General features: G+C 43.7%; 1 protein-coding gene across 1 annotated transcript in view; it reads left to right on the top strand.

Moving 5' to 3' along the window:
- EXOC4 (exocyst complex component 4) overlaps positions 1–22860 on the top strand; it is a 599303-nt gene that overhangs the window by 459009 nt on the left and 117434 nt on the right. Inside the window, exons 12-13 of the mRNA XM_004598184.4 lie at positions 5616–5752; positions 18005–18160. Of these exons, the coding sequence (XP_004598241.2) occupies positions 5616–5752; positions 18005–18160 (293 nt within the window). The remainder of the gene's footprint in view (positions 1–5615; positions 5753–18004; positions 18161–22860) is intronic.

The following is a 22860-nucleotide window of genomic DNA, read 5'->3' as shown; positions in this document are numbered from 1 at the left end:
GGCACAGTTGTCATTTCATGGCCGGTGGTTCTAACCCTAACATCACTTCCACTTCTTTCTGTTTTAGAAGTACACTGTAGGTAGACAGTGGGTATTTAGCCTCGTCAACAAGGATGCCTGCAACTTACTTCAGGTACCCGAGTTCACAACTTCTTTTTCTTTCCCAGATGGCTTAGTTAGCAAAGGAACAGACCCATTCAGAACATTTTAAGTGTAATACAAATCAAAACATAGGATCAAAAGGAGAACAGGTTTCTTCTGGCTTCTGTAATTATCGTTGTTGTAACTATCATTATTTAAAACCATCTGCAAGTTAGAGCTGATAGTAACTGCAAGAACAATATGTTATGGCCACTCTACTGACTTGTAATTGAACATATCCATGAGTAGGACAGCCACGTCATCATCCTGCTGCCCCGAAGCCCTGCTTTTCCACGGGGGCGGGGGGATGTATTGGGAGGAACGTGATGCAGTGTGTCTAAGTGAAGGGTGCATTTCTCTGGCTACATTTGTTTGTTTTCTGAAATTTTTATTTGAAAAGCAAGCTGATAAAGACAGAGAGAGGAAGAGATCTTTGATCCAGGCGGGTCCGGCCAAGCCGTGTGCCTTGTCACCTGCAAATTCCTTCAGGTGCGTGTTGTCTCACAACAGCTGTTGTCGCTCCTGTTTTCATTATTGCATCTGCTGTGCTGGATCCCCCCCCCCCCCCCGGCCTTTTATCATTTTCCATGTCATGTCCAGATTTTTTACTTGCTAATAACTTCCAAGTAAAGTGAATTGGGTTGTTCATGAACAAATATCCAATCACTTGTGATGGTTTAGACATTAGAGTGAATTGGGGCCAGCATTGTGGCACAGTGGGTCAAGCCTCTGATTAAAATACTGGCATCCCATCTTAGTATAAGTTGGAGTCACAGCTATTCCAATTCTGATCCAGGACTCTGCTAACGTGACTGGAAAAGCAGCAGAAGTTGGGTGAAATACTTTGGCTTCTGCAGCTACGTGAAAGACCCAGATGCAGTTGCGGCTCAGGAGTTCTGCCTCCTGGCCTGAGCCCCTGCTGGGGTGTTTAGCAGATGTAATACCACTCTGTCTCTCTCTGTAACTCTACCTTCCAAATAAACAGATTTTATTGAAATGAAGAAATTATAGTGAATAAAATCAAAGTTTTACTTATTTTGAATTTGTTGTATTCACCATTGGCGAATCCCCAAATTAATAACGAGTCAGTACATAATTTGAGATGCTGAAGAGATCAAATGAATGGGAACCAGACTGACCTTGTGAGAAATTTGGTATTTTTAGACGTTTAGCTATCAGAGCCACTGATTTGGCAATTGTTTTAAAGTCTTGAAAAATAGGAACTTTTCTTGTAAAAATAGTCTTATCTGGCAAACTACAGTGTCATTTTTCTTAACGAGAACATAGTGATTGACTGTCCAAGTGTTGTCAGGACAAGGCAAACCACCGTGAGAATTAACCCTTGGAGTTCTAATCATGCCGTGCCACTACTTCCTGTTCACCCCAAAATCTCCGGGGGATCTGCAGCGGGGTCTCCAGTCACCCCTTGCTCTCAGATGTCTGCAGTACCATTCCAGTTACCCAAAGCCGAGACAGTAAATACAGACCACAACTAATCCTTGCAGCTCGAAGTACCAAGGGCTCTGTGCCTGACATTCCTTAACATTCCTTACGTGGGTGACACTTAGAGGGAGGTTTGTTCTTATGTGTTGACACTATCCCTCGTGTTGATTAGTGGCATTGTCCTGAAGATCCTAGGGAACCATCAGCCAGCAGACGCAGTGAGAGCTGAGATGGCCAAAAAGAAACAGCATACTGACTCTCTTGACAGTGAGAATCCCCGGGAACATCTGTTCTAGAAGGCTGAGGGCACAGCCAGGCACTGGGCAGCCCAGCTGCAGCGGTCCTGAAGGGCAGCAGGGCAAGGAGCCATCAGCTTGAATCTGAGGGAGGAAGGAAGGACACACCCCAGGGATGAGCGTCACAGCACAGTTAGGAGGAGCACCAAAGCTTTCCTCCCAGCGCCAGTCAGCTCCCCAGGCCCTCTTCCCCACCAAGGCTTTGTTTTCGGTGGGCTTTGTTAGAAGGGCAGACCTGCCCTCTCCTTGCTCATCGCTGTCGGCATTCTGTAGCATACCCCGTGTTCTGAATCAAGATGAAGGTTGTAGAGCTCCATGTGGGGACATGGAGCAGAGCAGAATCAATTCCTGTCACTCACACACACACACACACAGAGGAATGGGATTATGGATCAGGGTGAGCTGCAGTGCTGTAATCTTAAAATCAATACAGAAAGGAAGTTGAACTTGTGGGGATTCTATAGAGACTGTAATTTGGTTTGCTATGAGCTTTGCCTGACAGACTCTTTCAATGCAATGACTCCTTGCTTTTCATCTTCTAATTATTTCCTGGAGAAAGGGCGGCAGGGAGGGGAAGGGGAGAGAAGACAGGAAACCTCTAACACCAGATTATCTGGAATAAATGTGCAAATATGATTCACAATTCCAGCTAATACTCTGTTGTGTGGAGAAAAGCTGTCTGCTTTTGCTGCTTTTTATTTTTTAGAAAAAATTCAGCCAAAACTCTGTACCCTGTAGTGTGCGTTTCAGCATAATAAAATGGTTTAAATTCCTCGTTGTGTCACTGTTGGACTGGAAAAAATAATTTTTAGCATTCACTTTTGTGGCCCAAATCTACTACAGTCTGTGTAATTTTATAGAAGTACATATTCCTCCATCATTGGCCAAAGGATTCCAAGTTGGTGAGCCTGTGTTTATTTGAGTGTAGTTCTCCCTTTGAAAGAGGCATGCGTTAAAGTTTAAACAGCTCCATGTTTTCTTCATCGAGTACTTGGAATGTGTTTAATGTGCCTCTGCTGGGAGTCAGGTGGCACCGGTTGGCTGCACAGCATTCGTAGTGAGCAGCTGCAAGACATGCGCATTCCTCTCCCTTGGACATTCCTTTGCATATTCCTTCAGCTCATTCTGCAGACATAGTTGGAGGCTATGTTGGGCCACTGCTTCCACAGAGGAAGGACAGTCTGAAATGGTGTGACCTCAGGGCAGACTGACCCAGGCCTCAGCAGGAGAACTCAGGTCTAGTTGATACAATTAAAGAACAGAAAGAGCAGAGCCTAGATCAGGCTTGGTTTACAGTCATCGTTCTAAACTCTTTCCCCATCTTTCAGCTCACAGTGATAAGACCCGCCTGACAGGTAGGCGGTGCTGCAGTTTAGTGAGATGAGCCTGTGAATGCTTAGCTAGCCCTGTGTCTTGCACGTGTTAGACTTCTGTAAATGTTCATGATTATCATGATTATTTTGAGTCTCAAGTGACATAACATGCTGTGATGGGAAAACCTTCTGCAAACTGTAAAACACAGTACAAGTGTTAGTTTTTCTTAATGCATTGATGATATTTGACACATTTACAATAAATTGTTGATGATTTTCTTTCCTCTTTGCTGCCTGTCATATCCCTGTGCATGATAAATCAGGTTTCATGTGATGATACATTTTCTTTGTTAAAAGCAGCAGGGGGCCCATTGCGGTAGTCTAGTGGCTAAATCTTCAGCTTGAACGTGCCAGGATCCCATCTGGGTGCCGGTTCTAATCCTGGCAGCTCCACTTCCCATGCAACTCCCTGCTTGTGGCCTGGGAAAGCAGACGAGGCTGGCCCAAAGCCTTAGGTCCCTGCACCCATGTGGGAGACTGCCAGAGACCAGCTCCAGCTGACTTCAGAGTTTGCAAAGGATGCGTGGATTGGCAAGAAGACAAGAAGAGATGTGGTCCACTATGATGAGCTCATAATGGACAACTCCGAAAAGCTGCCTTCTTTATTTATACGGAAATCATTGCAAGCTTTTGTACCACATCCAATTGTTGCATTTTTACTTCTTGGATAAAAGAATGATTACAAAAACAATTCTAAAAAACATTATTTGATTCCAAAGAAAACATTTTCAGCATGCCATTAACCTGGAGTCACCCAGCTGAAGCCAGGAACCCCATGGTTGGCAGCACATGCGGTTACAAAGTGACAGGTGGTTTGGTTATACCCAGAATCAATTTTCATTAAACCTAAACTAATATTACCTAACATATCAAGAATACAGAACTAAAAACAAAACATAAATGAAAAGAGTTTATAAATGCATATATCAGAGATTCTTTTGTTTTGTTTTAAAGATTTATTTTCTTTTTTTATTTATTATTTTTAATTCATTAATTTCATTGTATTATGTGACACAGTTTCATAGGTACTTGGGTTCTCCCCACCCCTCCCCAAACCCTCCCACCATGGTGGATTCCTCCACCTTGTTGCATAACCACAGTTCAAGATCAGTTGAGATTCCCCCATTGCAAGCATATACCAAACATAGAGTCCAGCATAGATTCTTAAATCTTGTATCAGTCATATACTAATTATCATACCTTCACCTAGTACTGATTCTGTTATTTTTTGTGCTTTTGTTAAAGGGCAGTGAAAAGAATCAAGGCAACCCAGCCTTTCTATGAATGGAGGGCCTTTGCAACAAACTTCTTATCTTTTCAAACTATTTTCTTTCCCTAAGTATAAGTGCCAGTATAAGGTAGAAGTTTTAAACCATTTTCCTCTGAGGGCTCCCATCTGTCTCCCTTTAGAAGATGCCCCTTGCACTTGCTGCTTTACATGGTGGGAAGCCAAAGTGTGTCATTCCATGTGTTGTAACAGTTCAGGGCTGCACGGCAAACAAACTCTTCTTCGTACCTCCATGATTACCATCTGTTCTAAGATATTATCAAGCCATTTCTTATGGAGAACATCACACATCTTAGAATGAGTTCCAGGTCAAAAGTGGGCACATAGTAAGACATTTGGGAATCATACAGTCTCAGTTGTGCTGCTGTGTGCTTTCAGCTGTGTCTCACTGTCTTAAGTTGCTAGAGATCCTTTTACCATAACATGATTGATAAAATCAGTTTCTGGTGTTAAAGCAGTTACAGAAGTCATTTCACATTTGCAGAAAAACAACAACACCCTCAGGAGAATTCCATGAAAAATCAGAGGTGACTGAGTGTCTATCCAATGGGATGAGGCAGTGCTGAGGTGATTAGAGAGGCGTTCTGCCAGGCCTTGCCACGCAGCCAGAAACTCCTCCTGGCCTTTCTATCCAAGGAGCGGTGCTTCCCGCAGGAGACCTGCAAGACACTCCTGGCTCCTGCCTCTGGATCAGCTCAGCTGCGACCCCTGCAGCTTCTTGGAGAGTGAACCCGTGCATGGAAGATCTTTCTCTTTGTCTCCTTTTCTCTGTAAACCTGCCTTTTCCAGAAGAATCAATCTTTATGAAAGACAAACAGAAAATAAGTGCAGGGATGTCATGTGGGTGAGAATTCGGTGGAATTCCTTCCCTCTCTCCTCTCAGGCCTTTGGAAAGACCCGTGCTGGACAGAGCATTTTGTTGTTCTGTTCCATGTTTTCATGTCCAGCTTTTCCAGCAAAGCTCAAGTGCCTTGAATTAGTGCATCCTTTTAGTTGTGCTCTCTTGCGCTCTACGTGAAATGAGTCCAGGAATCTCATGGACCTTGATCCTCTCTCCTTTTCTTCTTTTTCCAGAGCACAATCATTGTGGAAAAAACGGTGCAAGACCTCATGGATCTGATGCATGATTTGAGCGCATATTCGGATCAGTTCCTCAGCATGGTGTGTGTGAAACTCCAGGAGTACAAGGACACCTGCTCAGCGGCTTACAGGTGCAGCTTCCCGGGGCTCAGGCCGGGTCTCGGGGTGCAGCTGTCCCTGTGCCAGCCTCAGCGCCGCGCTTCGCTGTGGTGGAGAAAGCTCTTCCCTGAGTTTGTCGAGGGGCACGGGGAGAATGTGTCCCACGCCAGCAGTGCTGGAGACCTTGATGGTCTGGCCGAGGGAGCTGAGGCACAAAGGGCAGAGCCACTGAGGACTGCCCTTGGGTTGGACCAATGAGGTGTCAGCCTTGAGTTTCATAAAAAGCTAGAATGGCAAAATTTGTCTTCCCCAAGGAAATTCCATATCTTAATTGGCCCATCTTGTGGTTGAAGTATCTTTAAGGTATAACAATTTGAAATTCTTCATATTCCATAATAGAATTTACTTTTCATTTTTAGCAAATATGTTCCTACAAATGTTTGGGCTGGAGTTCTCATGCTGTCACACAAGAATAGTTTCTCCTATTTTCAGCATCTGTGGAAATGAAAGGCTAGTAAGAACTTGAAAACCAACAGTTACCCTCTCATTTCCTCTCTCAGGGCTACTGGAAAAGATCACAGCACTTCTCGTAGAAGGCTAATAATAGAATCAAATTATGGTCTTGTTGACAAGATGTGAAAGAATTACAAAAAAGAATATATGATAAAATATTAATTACATCTGAAATAATGAAGGATAGATAGTATCCTTACACTGCAGATTCAGCACAGAATGTTAAGGAAGAAAGAATAACATCCAGGAGACACAGTGTGGTTGCTGTCAGAAATGTGCTTCCTCGTCCATCTAGCTGACAGAGGAATTTACCCAGAGAGCAGTTCTGGACTGTACTTCCTGTCTGTACATGCTCAGTGGCTTCCCTGGGCAAATTCAAAGGCCAAATTCCAGAGAGGGACATTGCAGATCCTCCCCCTGGCCCCAGCAATCCTCTCTGAAACCCAAACGTCTAGCACTTGTTCTTTTGTTACCTTCTCCAACTTCCTGACTTTGCTCCGGCTTCCTTCCTTCCCCATCCTCAAGCCCGTCTGTGCAAAGGATCCTCGCTTTTCACAAAGCCTACACCAAACACTTACTGTTAGCTTTTGTACTTTCTTCATGTATTCTAGAAAGCCACATTCTCTTACTATCCCAAATATCACTCCGTATTCTTCACCAAGACGATAAGCCCACTAAAGGTAGAGCTGGGCCTGATTAGCTTCTTCTTGCTTTGTCTGGAAGAATATCAGAGAGGGAAAGAGAAGTGCTTTCTGTCCTTCCATGCACTGGCTTCTCCACAAACGGCCTCCTTCCAGGCCTTACGTGTGTTGGTAGGAGCTGCAACCCTGGTCTGTCACTGTACGCATCACCTCAGCATTTGCTGATAGGTGCTGTAGCTTGGCACAGCCTGCTTGCCCCGAGTTCCAGCTCCTCATGCTGTTGGGTATTTCAACATAAACCAACCTGGAGAGCCCCCAGCCCTGGCCCTCATGTGAACTGGATGGTGATGCAGCCCTAGCCAGCCTGTTCCGTACCCCATCCTGGTTCTCAGGTCTGCTGGTGGGTGTTGTGAAAAGGCCCAGCCTTGCCTGCACCCATATCTGAGCCACACATGTGCCTGTGGTCACTGTAACATGGCCTGGTCTGGGCTGCTCCCAGCCTCGGTTCTTGTGCTCACCTTTAGGAACTGTGTCCTGACAGAGGAGTTCCCCAAGCTCCTCTATCACGTCTCCTCCCAGTAGAAGATCTCCCATACACCAGTGGGTCCTTGGCCCAGACTGACTTAGCCCACCTTCGGCCGTTGCAGGAACAATGTCTTGCATGACTTGCCCACACCCATTCCAGTTCTTACTGTTGGGTGCTACAGCCCAGCCAAATCTGGTCCACCTGGAGACCCAGTTCTCACATGGTTGAGCAGGTGTGGAGACCTTGCCCAGTCTGGCACACCCACGTCCATGCTGAGGGATACTGCAGTTACGCCCAGCCCAGTTTGCGCCCCCATTCCGGTTCTCACACTCACCACTCACCAGTTGGAACCACAGCCCAGCCGGGGCGTCCCCTTAGCTCCCTAAGCAGGCCTGCTCCCAGCCACAGATTTTGCATGTGCCAGTGGTTGCTCTGACCGAGCCCAGCGTAGCCCATCCCTGGCTTGCTCTTTACAGTCAGATGCTGCTACCTAGCCTGGTTGAGCCCATGGCCAGTCCCAAGTCTTGTGGTAGGTGTTGCAGCCTTCTCCTACCAAGTCTGCCCCATCCCTGACTTGCAAACCAGTAGGTTTGATAGCATAGCCCAGCATGACCCATTCTCCATCTTGGCTCCTGCACATAATAGCATGCTAAGCTTTGACCTGGCCCTGCCTGATCCTCTGCCCCTCTCCAGAATCAACCCATACACTTGCCAACAAGTGCAGCTGCCTTTCCTGTCATGACCAACTCCCAGGCCTGAATCAAGTGCTCACCAGTGCAATCAATGGCCCACTAAGGGAGCTCCCCAAGTTCCCCCACCAAACCCATTGCCAGACCCAGATCTCATATGTGCCAGTGGGTGCTAGGCCCTTACCCAGCGTAGTCTGTCCCCTCTGTGTCGGCCATTGTATGAGCTGGTGGATGTTGTGGCCCAGCACATCCCACACCCTATTCATGGGTACATTGATGGTGCTGCTGCTGCCTGGGCCAGCCATACCTGTTCCCAACCCTAGTACCCATGAGTGTTGGAGGTTTCCATGATCATGTGTATCACAGTTTGTCACCACCCCAGCTCTTGAGCAAACCAGCGGAAATTGCAGTTCCACAGGGATAAGCCCACATATCCCCTACAATATCTGCCCCCAGACCTGGTTCTCTTGCATGCTGGTTAGTGTCATGGCCCAGCCTAACGTTACCCATCTGCTGTTAACTACATTCAGTAGCGTGTACTGTGATGTAGCTCTCTCAGGCAGGCCCCCAGCCCTAGCTTTAGTGTACACTAGTGAATGGTTATTGGCAGTTGTCCGTGCTAACCAGCCTAGCTCAGGTCTCCCACATGAGTGCATCAGTCTGACACAGAAAGGTTCTCCAGCTTCCCCCTCCAAACTGCTGGGTCTCAGCCCCCTCGCTCACCTGCTGGTAGAGAAGCCTCCTTGATGGAAATTCCTCAGAAGTGTTTCTTCACCTGCAACATGTTCCCTCATTGGTTTTCCCTCCCACACATCCCATTACCCTCTTCCCTGAGCAATCCACAGGCCCGTGCCCAGGAAAAAATGGGTTCCCCAGCCCAGTGTTACCAAGCCCAGTTTTCCAGTGCACTGGTATGCTGGCCTGGAGCTCTGTCCACCCACTAGGGTCCCAGGCTCCTGAAACATGTGTTGGCCTCGGACCCTCCCCCTCCACATTCAGAGTTCCCGAAGCCTGGTTCACCATCACACCACACCAGCATGCTAACCTAGCCTCCCACCCCCACCCCTGACCCTGGCCAGGACCAAGCACCTGGGGAAATTTCCAGGTTCACTCAGCCAGCCTCGGTGTGAGCCCCCACTGGGTATACCCCTACCAATGCCATCACCCAGTCCCCTGCAAGCCCACACCCCTAGGTCCCCCAGTCCACCTGTGGCCAGCATCCTGTCCTCCATTTCTAATCCAGCAGTGGATGATGACCTAAGAACTTAGGTTCCTTCATCCTTGTTGGAGTCCTGGATTGACTTCCTAGCTCCTGGCTTTGACTTGGTCCAGCCCTGGCCGTTGTTGTACCCATCTGGGGAATGATTCAGTGGATAGATGATCTCTCAGTGTCTCTGTTTCTCTCTCTCTCGTTTGCTGTCACTCTTTGAGATAGATAAATGTATCTTAGAAACAAGCAGTCAGAAAGAAGTCTCTGCCAAATCGGATGTAAGGTGTGAAGGAAAGGTACCACAAATGACTTGGAATTTATTGGAGCAGTGATAAGATGGAGTTGCTAGCTATGAAGGCAGAGGACTTTGCAAGTTTGGGAACAGGTAGATCAGTATTTACATCTAGAGGATGTATTGGACGTCCACAGGAGATGCGGAGTAGGTAGGTGAGTTTATGCATCAAAAGCAGAGAGGTCTTTGGGCTGGTGTTGTAATGCTGTGTGTTAAGCCACCGCTTTGTGACTGCCAGCATCCCATGTGGACACTGGTTCATGTCCCAGCTACTCCAGGACCAAACCAGCTGCGTGCTTTGGAAAGCAGCCGAGGATGGCCTAAGCGTTTGGGCTTTTTGTCTTTCCCTGGGGAGACCCAGGGAGGCTCCCACCTCCTGCTGGTAGAGTCCTGGTTGTTGTGTCAATTGGGTAGATTCTCTCTCTCTCTCTCTCTCTCTCTTTCTCTCTCGCTTTCTCGCTTTCTCTCTCTCTCTCTAACTCTCTAACTCTGCCTTTCAAATACACAAACGAATTACACACACACATAAGCTAAAGGTCTGCTTTGGCATAGAGATTTGGCAGCAGATGATGTATAAATAGTGTGGATAAATACATTGAAAACCACGGAACTTGTGGGAATCTGCTCGGGAAACATTATACATATAACAGAGAAAAGGGCCTTGGATTTTGAGAAGGGGTGTCATTGCAGTGCAGCATGTTACGTCACTGTCTGCAGTGCCAGCATCCAAGCTGGGTACCAGTTTCAGTCCCCAATTCTCTGCTTCTATCCAGCTCCCTGCTAATGTACCTGGGAAGGCAGCAGAGGACGGCCCGAGGACTTGGGCGCCCTCTCCCCATGTGGGAGACACAGCTGGAGTTTGTCCCAGCCCTGGCCAATGTGGGCATCTAAGGAATGGACTAATAGATGCATGATCTCTTTGCTTTTGTGTCTCCACTTTAATCTGTAACTGTCCCTTTCAAGTAAGTTAGAGAAATCCTTTACAAAATGTATGTGAGAAAAAGTGCATATTTTTGTTTAAAGCAAATGACTTAGACAGGGAAGGTTGTTGGCGTGAGAGAAAGCAATAGTAGCTACTGCAACTGGCACTGAGTGGGTAGAGTGATTTGTTTTAGTATTCCCCATAGCCTAGACCTCCTAGAAATTTTTCTTTCTCCATCAATTGTCCGGTGAGCCTGCCCCCTTGCGTCTCTTGTGAAACACAGCCATAGCTTTTGGTTCTTGCATATCGTCCTTGGCACCAGGAAACTCACATTGCTTGGCCACAGTTCCTGGGAGCCAGCCACTTCGCAGTGACTCCTTTCAGATCATTCCACGTATGTGATTACCATAGTTGTTGAATTACAGGCCAAGGTTGAATTTCTCTCAGGATTGGGAAAAGTGAAGTGTTTCTGTGATGCTTTGAAGGGGAATAAAAAGGAAATCATTTCTTTATGGTTGTTACCCAGCTGTGCACACACTCCCATGCACACGTCACACATCCCATGGTGCAGGTTGCCTGTTCCTTAATTGTGATTTTCAGGCTCAAGACAAAGTGTTTTCTTATTTATGACTCTGAAGATGTGAAGTGTCCTTACTTCCTCTCTTCCCACTCATGGCCCTCCCCCAGATTGGCACCTGCTGAGAAGTAATTAGGCCAGTCCTAATTTGGACAGCCAAATCCTGATTACAGTGAGAAGAAAAACAGGAAGTGTTCCGGTTTTGCTGCCAGCAAATGACTGATTTAAATAGAAAGCCATATACAGTTCAAATGATCGAAAATGATAGAACACTGGGGAAGGCGGAAAGGAGCAGGAAAACATTGCAGTCTGACTTCTCCCACGTGATTCTCCGCAGACGCCTTGCACAGCACTGAGCAGATCTCTGAGTACACAATGCCCTCTGCTGAGAGGCCATTCGCTTTCCAAACTTGCTGTGAGGACCTGTGTAGCCACAGAGAATTTAGGGACCAAGTATGGGTCAGAAACATCCCCCTGTGAGGGAGCCCCTAACGGGGGAGGAGGAGGGCACTGTGGAAGGGTGTCATGTAGATGCTGTGTGTTAAGACCGAGGCCAAATTCCTCGTCCTGGCCTCCTGGCCTTCTGAACGGGACGTGAGGTCGCTCGGTGAAGCAGCACATACCAGCCGAAGGATGCAACAGCAAAAGGTTTATTTCATTCGCGAATGGGCAGCAACGCCCCAGTACTCCTGGTAGCTGCTGCTGCCCCGAACAACATTTCTCCAGGGTCTTTATTGTCCCAAAACCACATACCATAAACTTACACAAACAATTTGACCTTTTTCTGCTATTGGCTAGTTTTACTCTAACGGCCTATTTCAAAACTATAACTAATAATTTCCTCATTCTTATACTACTTACTTCATTTCAGGGAAACAGAAACTTATATCTAACATGGCGGCTATTCTTAAAATGGTTGCACTTCTGTTAAGCCTTATTCTGTTAGCAAGCAGAGTACAGAAGCAAACCAGCATCATTAAAATCATAAACACTTATAAAAAGACTTTAAGACTCTTCACTGTGGAAGAAGAGACGCTGCGTAGAAGGGAAGGAAGGACTGCCAGTCTTTCCTTGGTCACACCCTTTGGAGCGTGAAGAAAAACTCAACTGTGTGTCCAATATGTGTTGCATTAGCAGTTGCTCCACTTGAGTTGCTCCCTGCTTGAGTTCCCTGACCTGAGATGCAACCGGAAACTTGTGTTGCACTGAACAGTCGTTTGGTGATTGGAAAGTCACAGTCCTTTTAAAGTCCAATTTGCTGTCAGTTCATTGATTTTTTTACCCTGTGAGAAGGGAAGGGATTTGGGAGAAGGACTGTCTGAATTGTATCAGGACTGGTAGAGAATACTGATAAAACTCCAGCTCTAGGGTGAGACTAAGGTGACACTACCTTTGGAGAGAGGTTCCCAAGGGCCCACTTTTCACCCATCTTCAAGGAGGACCAAGACTAACAGGGGACATGGGGAGTGAGAGCAGGAAAACTTGGCATTATTCCCGGAAGAAGCCAGCGCTGGCACATGGCCAGGCACTGTGTTGGTCCTCTTTGTTTGAGAAACAAATGAGGAAGTTGCTACCGTCTTGAATAGGTTAGGTTGGACAAGCAGGAGAGCAGGATGGATGGACACAGTTAATGGAGAATACGTGGAGAAATCAAAGTGCCTAGAGTGGACAATATGGTCGGGTAGGAATGGCAGGAAAAGGGGAATTCTGCCAAATTCCTGTGTTAAATGAAAGAGTACTGTCTTAGGTTTCGATAGGAAAGAGGAAGACATGATCAAAGTGTCGTTTTAGGATCTCACTTGTCCTATGCTGTTATCTAACGGAAACCAAAAGCTGGCAAGTATAGTAACTCCTGAAACCTCTCAGGTTTTCTTTGTAGCTGCAATCCAGGCTCCTGTAGGAGTGAGAGCCTACTTGAGTTTGCCTTGCAGTCCTTGCCAGCCTGGCAGCTAAGACCTAAGGAGTATGCCAGGGGAACCTGTGCAAGCTCCAGATGAGCTCTCTGTCCCCCTTCCTTCTTGGCTTACCTAGCCCTGATGTAGATTCACTTTTATTAACTATTGATTAGATACAAAAGAATACTGCAGAGCATGCACTGTGTCTGTATCGTAGAGATCGTTTAGCAGCTGAGAGTTTGCACAGGTTTCTGTGATTTATTGTGCATAACTCTATTCTGGCAATGACCCCTTTGTAGTACACTTCAATTTTGAAATACAGAATTGATACCTATTGGTTTTCATGTTTTCCTCTTACTGGTTTACATGTCTTTCAGCTGTTGGTTCTCAACAAAATTATTCAGTGAAATTTCAAAACAGGCCTACTAGATTTGCCACACCAGACTTGATGAGAGTTGGGCCTAGGAAAGCATAGTTCTAAGATGTTCCCAGAATGATTCATGTTTGTGCTACAGAATGAGAAATCGTAGGTCTTAATTCTCAGCTTCTAGGAGGTCGCTCTTCACATGGTTATCTGCAATGTCTGAATTATGCCTCTGCTCTGTATAGGCCTTTTCCTTGAGTTTATTGATCAATGGAAGGCCTCTACTCTACTTTTTCAGTGCACAAAAATTGTCCTGGCTGTACACAGTTGCGCACCTTCCCAGGTACCCTACGAATTCTGTAGCCAACAGCCAATTTTAAGTTCTTTTACCCTGCTCAGTCTACCATGAGCAGATAGGAACCTTTTGCAGTAAACTTGATACTAAGTGAAATAGACTTTGGGGTGGAAATAAACAGTAAAGCATAGTTGGCATAGGGACTTTGAAGTCATGAGCTTTTCTGATCAGTCACAACAAATCTGTGTAGATCTCCCTGATGTACAGATGAGAAAACAGAGGTTTAGAAAGACTAATAACATGGCAAAGGTCCCAAGGGGTAGAATGGTTGTATGTGCATTAGAAGATAAATGCCTGATGCTAAATCCCAAAGAAGAGGTAGTGGAATGGAAGAGGCAATAGGAAGGCTGGTGGGTGTTTCCGATGGTTTAGACCTGGACCTTATCAAGTCTGGGCTCAATGCAGCAGGCTCTGCCTCACCAGCCAGTTACCCATGGGCAACTCCCCTAGGCCCCTCAGTGATGTCTAATATACAGGACTGTTACGAGGACCAACAGGGCTAATGTAATCAAGTGCTTAGAAGAATGTTCCATTCATGCAAAATGCTAAGTAGGTGTCAGCCTATTTAATTATATACATATATGTTATGGTTTACTTTAGCTTAATTTTATGATGTTGATATTTGATAAAAGGATAGAATATTTTTGCTCTCTGATATTTTTCTGATTTTTCTCTCCAGATATCTTTCATTCAATCTTCTTCCTCTTGTATTTATTCAACAGTTATTGAAGCCAGCAATAATTACCCTGATACCAAAGCCAGATACAGATATTGCAAAAAGAATATATGTCTGATGAACATAAATTCCAAAATGTTCAGCAAAGTTCCTGCAGACAAAAGTCGACATTAGTGGGATTATCTCCAAGGTCAAGGAGGCTTCATCCCTCTAAGGCAGAGCTTTTCGACTTACATGAATCAGAGAAAGTGACTCATCACAGTAACAATGAAGAACAAAAATCATATGATTATTTCATTAGATGCGGAAAAAGCAATTGACAAAATTTAACATCTTTTCATGGCACAAAGTAATAAACAAATTAGGCTTAGAGTGTACTGCAGTGCGTTGAAGTCCATCATGATGAGCCAAAAACGAGCATCATACTCACTAGAGAGAAACTGAAGCCTTTTACCCAGGGACCCACAGCAAGATGGGAATGCCTGCCACCAGGTTTATTCAAATTATATGAAAAGTGCAGCCTTTCTTGTATATGTATAGAATACATAGAAATGTATAGAAAACCCTAATGTTTATACACACACATCTATACACACAAAATGTTAGAGCCAATACAAAAACACAGTAAAATGTAGGATACAAAATCAACACATAGAAAGTAGTAACGTAATTATATACTAACAACATAAAAAAAGAAATCAAGATTGTAATTTATACTTGCAACCAAAAAATAAAAAAATACTTTGGAATAAGTTTAAGAGGTGAACGGCCTGTGCACTGAAATCAATATAACTTTAAATTAAAATCAAATTTAGACACAAATAAATGGAAAGATATCCCCTGTCTGTGGATTGGAAGAGTTAATATTGTGAAAATGACCATACTACCCAAATCAGTCTTTCAGTTCAGTACAATCCTTATCAAAAACCAGGAGCTTCCTCCGGGTCTGCCATAAGGGTGCAGGGTCCCAAGGTCTTGGGCTGTCCTCTACTGCTTTCCCAGGCCACAAGCAGAGAGCTGGATGGAAGCAGAGCCGCCGGGATGAAAAGTTGCACCAGTATGCTAACCCAGCATATACACATGGTGAGGACTTTAGCTGCCAGGCTACCGCACTGAGCCCTTTTTTTGTTTTGTTTTGTTTTTTAATACAACAAATACTGCTTACCTTTTAAAAATAACTGTATAGGGGCCGGTGTGGTAGCCTAGTGGCTAAAGTCCTCACCTTGCATACACCAGGATCCCATATAGGCGCTGGTTCATATCCCAGCTGTTCTGCTTCCCTTCCAGCTCCCTGCTTGTAGCCTGAGAAAGCAGTGGAGGACAGCCCAAAGCCTTGGGACCCTGCACCCACATGGGAGACCCATAAGAAGCTCCTGTATTTAGATTGATTGAGCTCTGGCTGTTGCGGTCACTTGGGGAGTGAACCAGTAGATGGAAGATATTTGTCTCTCTTTCTGCCTGTAAATCTGACTTCCCAATAAAAATAAATAAATCATTTTTTAAAAAGAACGTATAGTGTACATACTTCTATGTGTTATACTTTATGTATGGTAACATAGTAGCCAGTATCAGCTCCAGGAGCCTGGACCTCCTCCTGGCTCTCCTACCTGAATGGCAGTGGCCCAAGCATTTGGACCTCTTTTCTGTGAATAGCCTGGGAAAGCAGTAGAGGATGGCCCAAAGCCTTGGGACCCTGCACTCATGTGGGAGACCTGGGAGAAGCTCCTGGCTTCGGCTCAGGGCAGCTCCAGCCGTTGTAGCCACTTGTGAAGTGAACCAGCAGATGGAAGATCTTTCTGTCTCTCTTTTTCTTTATAAATCTGCCTATCCAATAAAAAATGACCAAATCTTTTAAAAATATGTAAAAAAAAATACTGGAGTAGAGGAACATATTCCAAAAGAGATATTAAAATCATGGGGAAAAGAGAAATTAATCGTATAACCTAAGTAAAAAAAAAAAAACTACTAAAAATAAATGAGGATGAAATACATTCACATAGACATCTGTTGAAGGTGGGAAGTAAAACGCTTTTATGTGGGTCCCCTCCTGTCTGTCGCAGAGAAAACTGCGGAGGCTCAACAGTGGAGAGGTACACAAAGAGTATTGTAACAAAAAAAAATAGCCACTCAGGGAAATAGAAAAACCTCATCAGAGACATGTTAAAAAAATGAAATAGAGCCTTGAGAATTTACCAACAATGGGATGTCCTACATCTGAGGCAGTCCAGTTCTATAAGACTGAGCCCAGCAATGCAAGTTTAAGGCTGTAAAAGCCGGATGATTGGATCAACCCACAAATATCGCAGATAATATAAAAAGTCCTAACAAAACTAAGAAGGTAGCAGCAGTCCGTTGAGGTGGAAAGTTCTGTAGTCTTTTTTTTTTAAACTGCAGTTACTGTTAGAAAATTTTTTGCTTATAATGCATTAGAAGTATTATTTATTCTTGCTTAGTTTAAGAGAACTACAACAGTGTTGCTCTCTGCAGTAATAAAAGTGTTACCTTGAATCAGACTGTCAGAGTCAAGGTTTGTAGCCTTCACCTTCTCCTGTCCACAAACCTTAAACTGTTGGACAAAGGAGGCTTTGTTATACATACATACAGGCGTGCTGTGCGCATGCTTACTGAGAGATGCATAGTGTCTCTTACTGTGACCCCACACCAAAGGATATTCTGCCTGTAATAAGAGAGACCATCTGGAATCTTGACGTTAGAGGGGTTGCCAGTTAATGAGTCCTCCATTGTGAAATTTCTGTTGTGTTTATGTGGTAGTTAAGATTTTTAGACCGTTGAAATCAGTTATGTTGGTAGAAATGGTGGGGCAAAAAGAAGCTACTTAAGTTGATCCTGGACATGGAGGGTAAATTCAGATATGTTCTGGTAAGAGTAGTGTTAGCTGCTAACCCTTTAAAGGACTGGAGACCTGTCAACTCTGAGTCACTGGTCAGAGCCCTGGGGGGCAGCAATAACCAGAAGCCTTTTCTGCCTGACCTCTGGAACATAGTTTCTATATGAATAGAGGAGCAACCTTAATTCAAACAGTACCTACATCAAGAAGTCAGACAACCTGTGTAATACTGTAGACAAGTACACAATCTGAGAGCTTCTGTCTACTTACTCAATCCCCAAATGCCCACAATAGCCAAAGTTTGGCCAGACCAAAAGTAGAAGGCAGGAATTCAGTGCAGGTCCACAGAGACCCAGGCACCTGCCCGCCACTGCTGCCTCCCAGGGGACTCACCAGAAGAAAGCTGGAATTGGACGTGCATCTGTGATATGCACTGCTTGCATCATAAACAGCAGTTATCAGTGCACCAGACAGCAGCCAGACTTTTTATGTGTTAAACATCTTGAAAGATGCCCCAAAAACTTACCAGGCACTTCTGTTATCCCAAGAGATTAACTCTAATAAGAGGAATTAATTGTTTTTTTCAGCATTATTCAACAATGAAGGAACTAAGAAGAAAATCTAGAAATGGTGTTAACCACCAATGAATGAATATCACTACTTTGAGCTCAGAATATGTTAATCAGAGATGTGGGTGTGATATTCATTTTTTATGGAAAAAATGCTAACAAAATGTCAAGTGCTGTGCTGAAGTGTCTCTTTTTCTTGCTGTGTAGAGGCATTGTTCAGTCTGAGGAAAAGCTGGTCATCAGTGCATCTTGGGCAAAGGATGATGACATCAGCAGGCTCTTGAAATCGCTGCCAAATTGGATTAATATGGCTCAACCCAAACAGCTGAGGCCAAGGAGAGAGGAGGAGGAAGACTTCGTCAGGTAAAATATCCATTTCTTAAGTAATACTAAACAGAGGGAAAATATCTGTTTTGTTAAATCCTTTTGTGCATAGCATTTTGGATTTTCTATACATCAAGAAGAACTTTTTTGACCTTGGTAGAATGCGTTTTCATCCGACCTGTCTTCATTTCACATGCGTATGTTCTTTGAGCTCAAACCGATAGCAGAAGGAACTGAGATGGATCTAATTTAGAGCATTGACAACACATTAACCCATCTTTAACTTACAGGTCATTCTCCCCTCTTAGAAAGTGAGATTCTTTGATTTAGCAGCGAAGTAGTGTTGACCCAGTTGGGAGCTCTACCCTCAAAGCCTAACAGTTAGGTTCCGGTCCCTACAGAGGGCGTCACCTGTGTCCTTGACATATTCTGTGTTCATATAACTGTTAGTTGGATGTTCTGAAACACAAATTTGCTTCCCAAGCTGGTTCACATGTGTTGTATTCTTTTTTTTTTTTTTAAAGATTTATTTTATTATTATTACAAAGTCAGATATACTGAGAGGAGGAGAGATAGAGAGGAAGTGGAGCTGCCGGGATTAGAACCAGCGGCCATATGGGATCAAGGCGAGGACCTTAGCCACTAGGCCACGCTGCCAAGCCCTGTGTTGTATTCTTTTGACAAAGAACAAAATCTACTGGAAATTTTAGCACTCAGAATTTACCTTTACAATTTAACTTATTTTCTAGCCATGAATATTGGCCTAATCTGATGAAGCTACTCATTTCCATGTGGCTAGCTTGCTACAGTGAGACATTTTTGATGTGTTATTTTAAACAGCTTAAGTAGAAAAACTGAAGTAGAAAGAGAATGGCAGTAACTTTTGTCACATTAAAGTTACATTTATTCTGATTATCTAAATAAGTGAATAAATACTAAAAAAAATGAAATGGAAAACTTTAAAGAAGGCCACAAGAGGGACAAAAGAAGTAATAGACAATATCTTTTAATTTGTTGTAGAAATGAGGGACTGAGAGATAAATCCTTACTACTCAAATTAACAACATTCTCGCTTTAGAGTACTGTATTGTGCCAACATTCTGTTGTAAAAATATTGTGTCATTTTAAATGTTTTCAAATTTGTTATACTCAAAAGGGCACGTGTCATATAGCCTAAACCTTTCCTATCATTCTCATTTTCTAGAAAAACTTGCCAGTTTCATTAACAAAAGAATATATGTGTGTGTGTTTTGCATACCTCTCTATATGCATAAGTCTAGTTTATTTTTTAATTAATAAACCTCAGTTAGGTGGGAGCAGTGTTGGATTTGTACAAACAGTGGAGCAGGAAGTACAGAGAATCACCATGCATCCTTGTAACCACCCCACGATTTCCTACTTTTTCTGCTAAGATTTTTTTTAAACTGGAAAGTCAGATACACAGAGAGGAGGAGAGACCGAGAGGAAGGTTCTCCATCTCCTGGGTTACTTCCCAAGCAGCTGCAACAGTTGGAGCTGAGCCAATTCGAAGCCAGGAGCCTCTTCCAGGTCTCCCATGCAGGTACAGGGTCCCAAGGCTTTGGGCCATCCTCTACTGCTTTCCCAAACCACAGTGGGGCTTCTGGGATTAGAACCTGTGGCCATATGGGATCCTGGCACAATCAAAATGAGGACTTTATCCACTAGGCTACTGGGCCAGGTCCAGTTTCCTACTTTTAATATCTTGCTAACCAGTGTGGTGCATCTGTTGCAGTTCATGAAGTAGTGTGGCCCATACCTTAGGCTTCATTCTTTTTGCTGTATGTTCTGTGTGGATGAAATGTGTGAGGAATGTATCCATCACTATGGTGTTATGCAGAATGATAGTCTCTGCTCTGAAAATGCCCTAGACTTGTCCCAGTTACCCCCTTTCTTCTTCTTCTCATGCCATTAACAATCATTGATCTTTTTTGTTTCCATACTTTTATTTTTGTAGAATTCCATGTCATGGAGTCATGCTGAATCTGTCTAAATGACTTATTTTACTTAGCAATGGGTAGCCCGACTTCCCCCATATCTTTTCATGGCATTATAGCTCACTTCTTTTTGTGTCTGATGTACCACACTTGGTTTAGTCACTTTACCTGTTGGAACACATCTTGGTGCTTCCCAGTGTTGCCAATTATGGGTAAAGCTGCTGTAAGTGCAGATTTCGTGTGAATGCAAGTTTCCAACACATTTGGAGGCACATCACGCCATGTGATTATTGTGTCATGCAGCAGGAATAGATCTGATATCATTTTTAAGAAAACTCCCAGCTATATTCCGCAGTGGCTGTGCCCTTGTGGTCTCCCATCAGCAGTGGGAAAGAACACCTTTTGCTCTAGGTCTTTGGCAACATCTAATGGTGCTGGTGCTTTGATTTGGCCTTTCTGCTGAATGTGGCATGTCATTGTTTTAGTTTGAAGTTCTTAATTACTGAAGTTGAGCATCTTTTCGTATACTTGTTTGCCATCTCTGTATCTCTGGTGTGACATCCGTTTCAGGTATTTCACCCCCTTTTAATTATGTATTGTTGAGTTGTAAGAGTTCTTTGCATAGTTTGGATACTGTTTTATCTGATAGATAATGTTGTAGAGATTTTTCTCCAAGCTCATGGCTGTCTTCATTTTTTTCCAACCTCCTCTGCATAACTAGAGCTTCTATTTTAGTGAAGCCTGTTGTACTGTTTATGACCAATGCTTTTCTACTTTCCCTCATTATGGTGTTTTTATCCCCTCCCCAAGTCCCCCCGTAGCTGATTTCCCCTATATTATTACAATAGTATAGTCCTTCATAAGCAGTCGTAAGTCCATCATTCTGCTTTTTAAGTGTATCCTGACATTGTGGGTACAGACAATGGCAGAGTACAGCATCCTGTTGTCATGATATATTGAACAGTTTCATTGGGAGTCCATCTTTGATTTGGACGGGGAGATACATATTGCATTGTATCTTCACATCTGGACATGGTGTTCTCTATTTCACAGTTCCTATACAGTCTCTAAACTGAAAAGCCATAAAACAAGATCAACAACAGGAATAAGGTTTAAAATATTTTCAATACCCTGGAGTTAAGTAACATGCTACTAAATGACCAATGTGTTGATGAAGAAATGAACCATCATTGTTTTTTATTTAGGTTTTTCCTCTTAACCTATAAATTATGTTTCTATGTTTCCATCCTGATTTTTCCACCTACATTTAAAGCAAATCCAACTCCACATTCAAATAATACTGAGCCACTATCTTGGTAATGGAAGTATCTTATTTAGTTATGGGAAAGACAGAATTACAAAGAGCAGGAGAGACCCTCCAGCTGCCATGACAAGCGCTAGGGCTGGTCCGAGCTGAAGTCAGGAGCCAGGGGCTTCTTCCAGTCTCCTACACGAGTGGCCATTTGCTGCTTCTTTCGCTAGTGCATTAGCATGTGTCTGAATTGGAAGCAGAGCAGCCATAACTTGAACTAGTTCCCATATGAGATATTGGTGTCACAGCTTGTGGCTTAACTCACTGTACCCCAAAACTGCCCCTTAAGCCTGGTATTTCTATTAGAATATTTCATAAATCATTTTTCTGTCATATCTATTAAGAATAATGAAAGACTTATTTTTTTAATTATGTTACTAGTATTTTTAGAAAGGCAGAGTAACAGAAAGAAATCTTGCATTTACTGCCTCTGTCTACAAATACTTGGAGCAGCCAAAATGGAGCCTCTTTTGTAAAGTATTTCTTTGAATCTGTTACCCAGTTTATATTTTATTTATCTTTTAAAATTGTCTATTTTGTGATACAACTTCGGTTAGGTTGTCTGTGAGTAGAAGAGATTCTTCATCTACCTAGGTGTAACTCCCCTGAGATAGATCAATGGGCTCCAGGGAATAGGGTGATCAGCTGATGTTAGGTGAGTAGATCATGAACAAATAAATAATAGATTGATCTATGAAGAAGCAGACAGATGGACAGATCTCCCACTTTACATATTGACTTTGTTTTCTTAATAGTACCTGTTATTGACTAGCCTTAATAAGTCCCAAATTACTAATTTTTATGGATAAAGCATTTTGTATCCTGTTTAAGAAATCTTTGCTTATCCTGACATCACAGAAATCTTTTCTCTGTAGTCTTTATGACATTAGATTTATTTTCTTCAGCATCAGAAATAAATTATAAGCTTGTATTTTTGCTTCCTATTTCTGTTCTCCACACATCCTTTAGTTTGAATCATGCCGTCACAGCCATCTTTGTATAGAGTTGCTGCGTGGCTTTTTATGTTGAGAGAGATGAAGAACGATTGATGGATCCATTGATCAGAGCCCGAGGCACACAGAGGACAGGCCAGAAGCTGTCCTCTGTCCTGGTTCCAGCATTACAGCTCTGCTGTCAGGGGCGTGAGAGGTCTCTTCTTCGTGTCTTCGCTTAGCCACATCTAATAACCTTAGTAATTGTGTTACAGGAACTTTATGGAGGATATTTTTCCCCCAGCTTTCCAGGTTACATCATGTGAATCATTCTAATTGTGCTAACTCCTTAACTGTATTTTATGCTTGCAAACATATTCTCAATCAATCTTATTTCTCTCCAATGTCTTAGAGTTGAAGTGTATAGTCGCTATTCTAGGACCCAAACTGCTGCTCTGTAGGGATGGACTCTGGTTCAAAGGAGGCAGGGTTAAGTTCCAGCTCTCTTTGCTCTTGGTTTGCGTGCCAGAATGGTATCAC

Source organism: Ochotona princeps, chromosome 25 (genome assembly GCF_030435755.1).
Source record: "Ochotona princeps isolate mOchPri1 chromosome 25, mOchPri1.hap1, whole genome shotgun sequence".
Lineage (NCBI taxonomy): Eukaryota > Metazoa > Chordata > Mammalia > Lagomorpha > Ochotonidae > Ochotona > Ochotona princeps.
The sequence above is the reverse complement of the archived record's forward strand: the minus strand, read 5'-3'. Positions and strand labels throughout refer to the sequence as shown.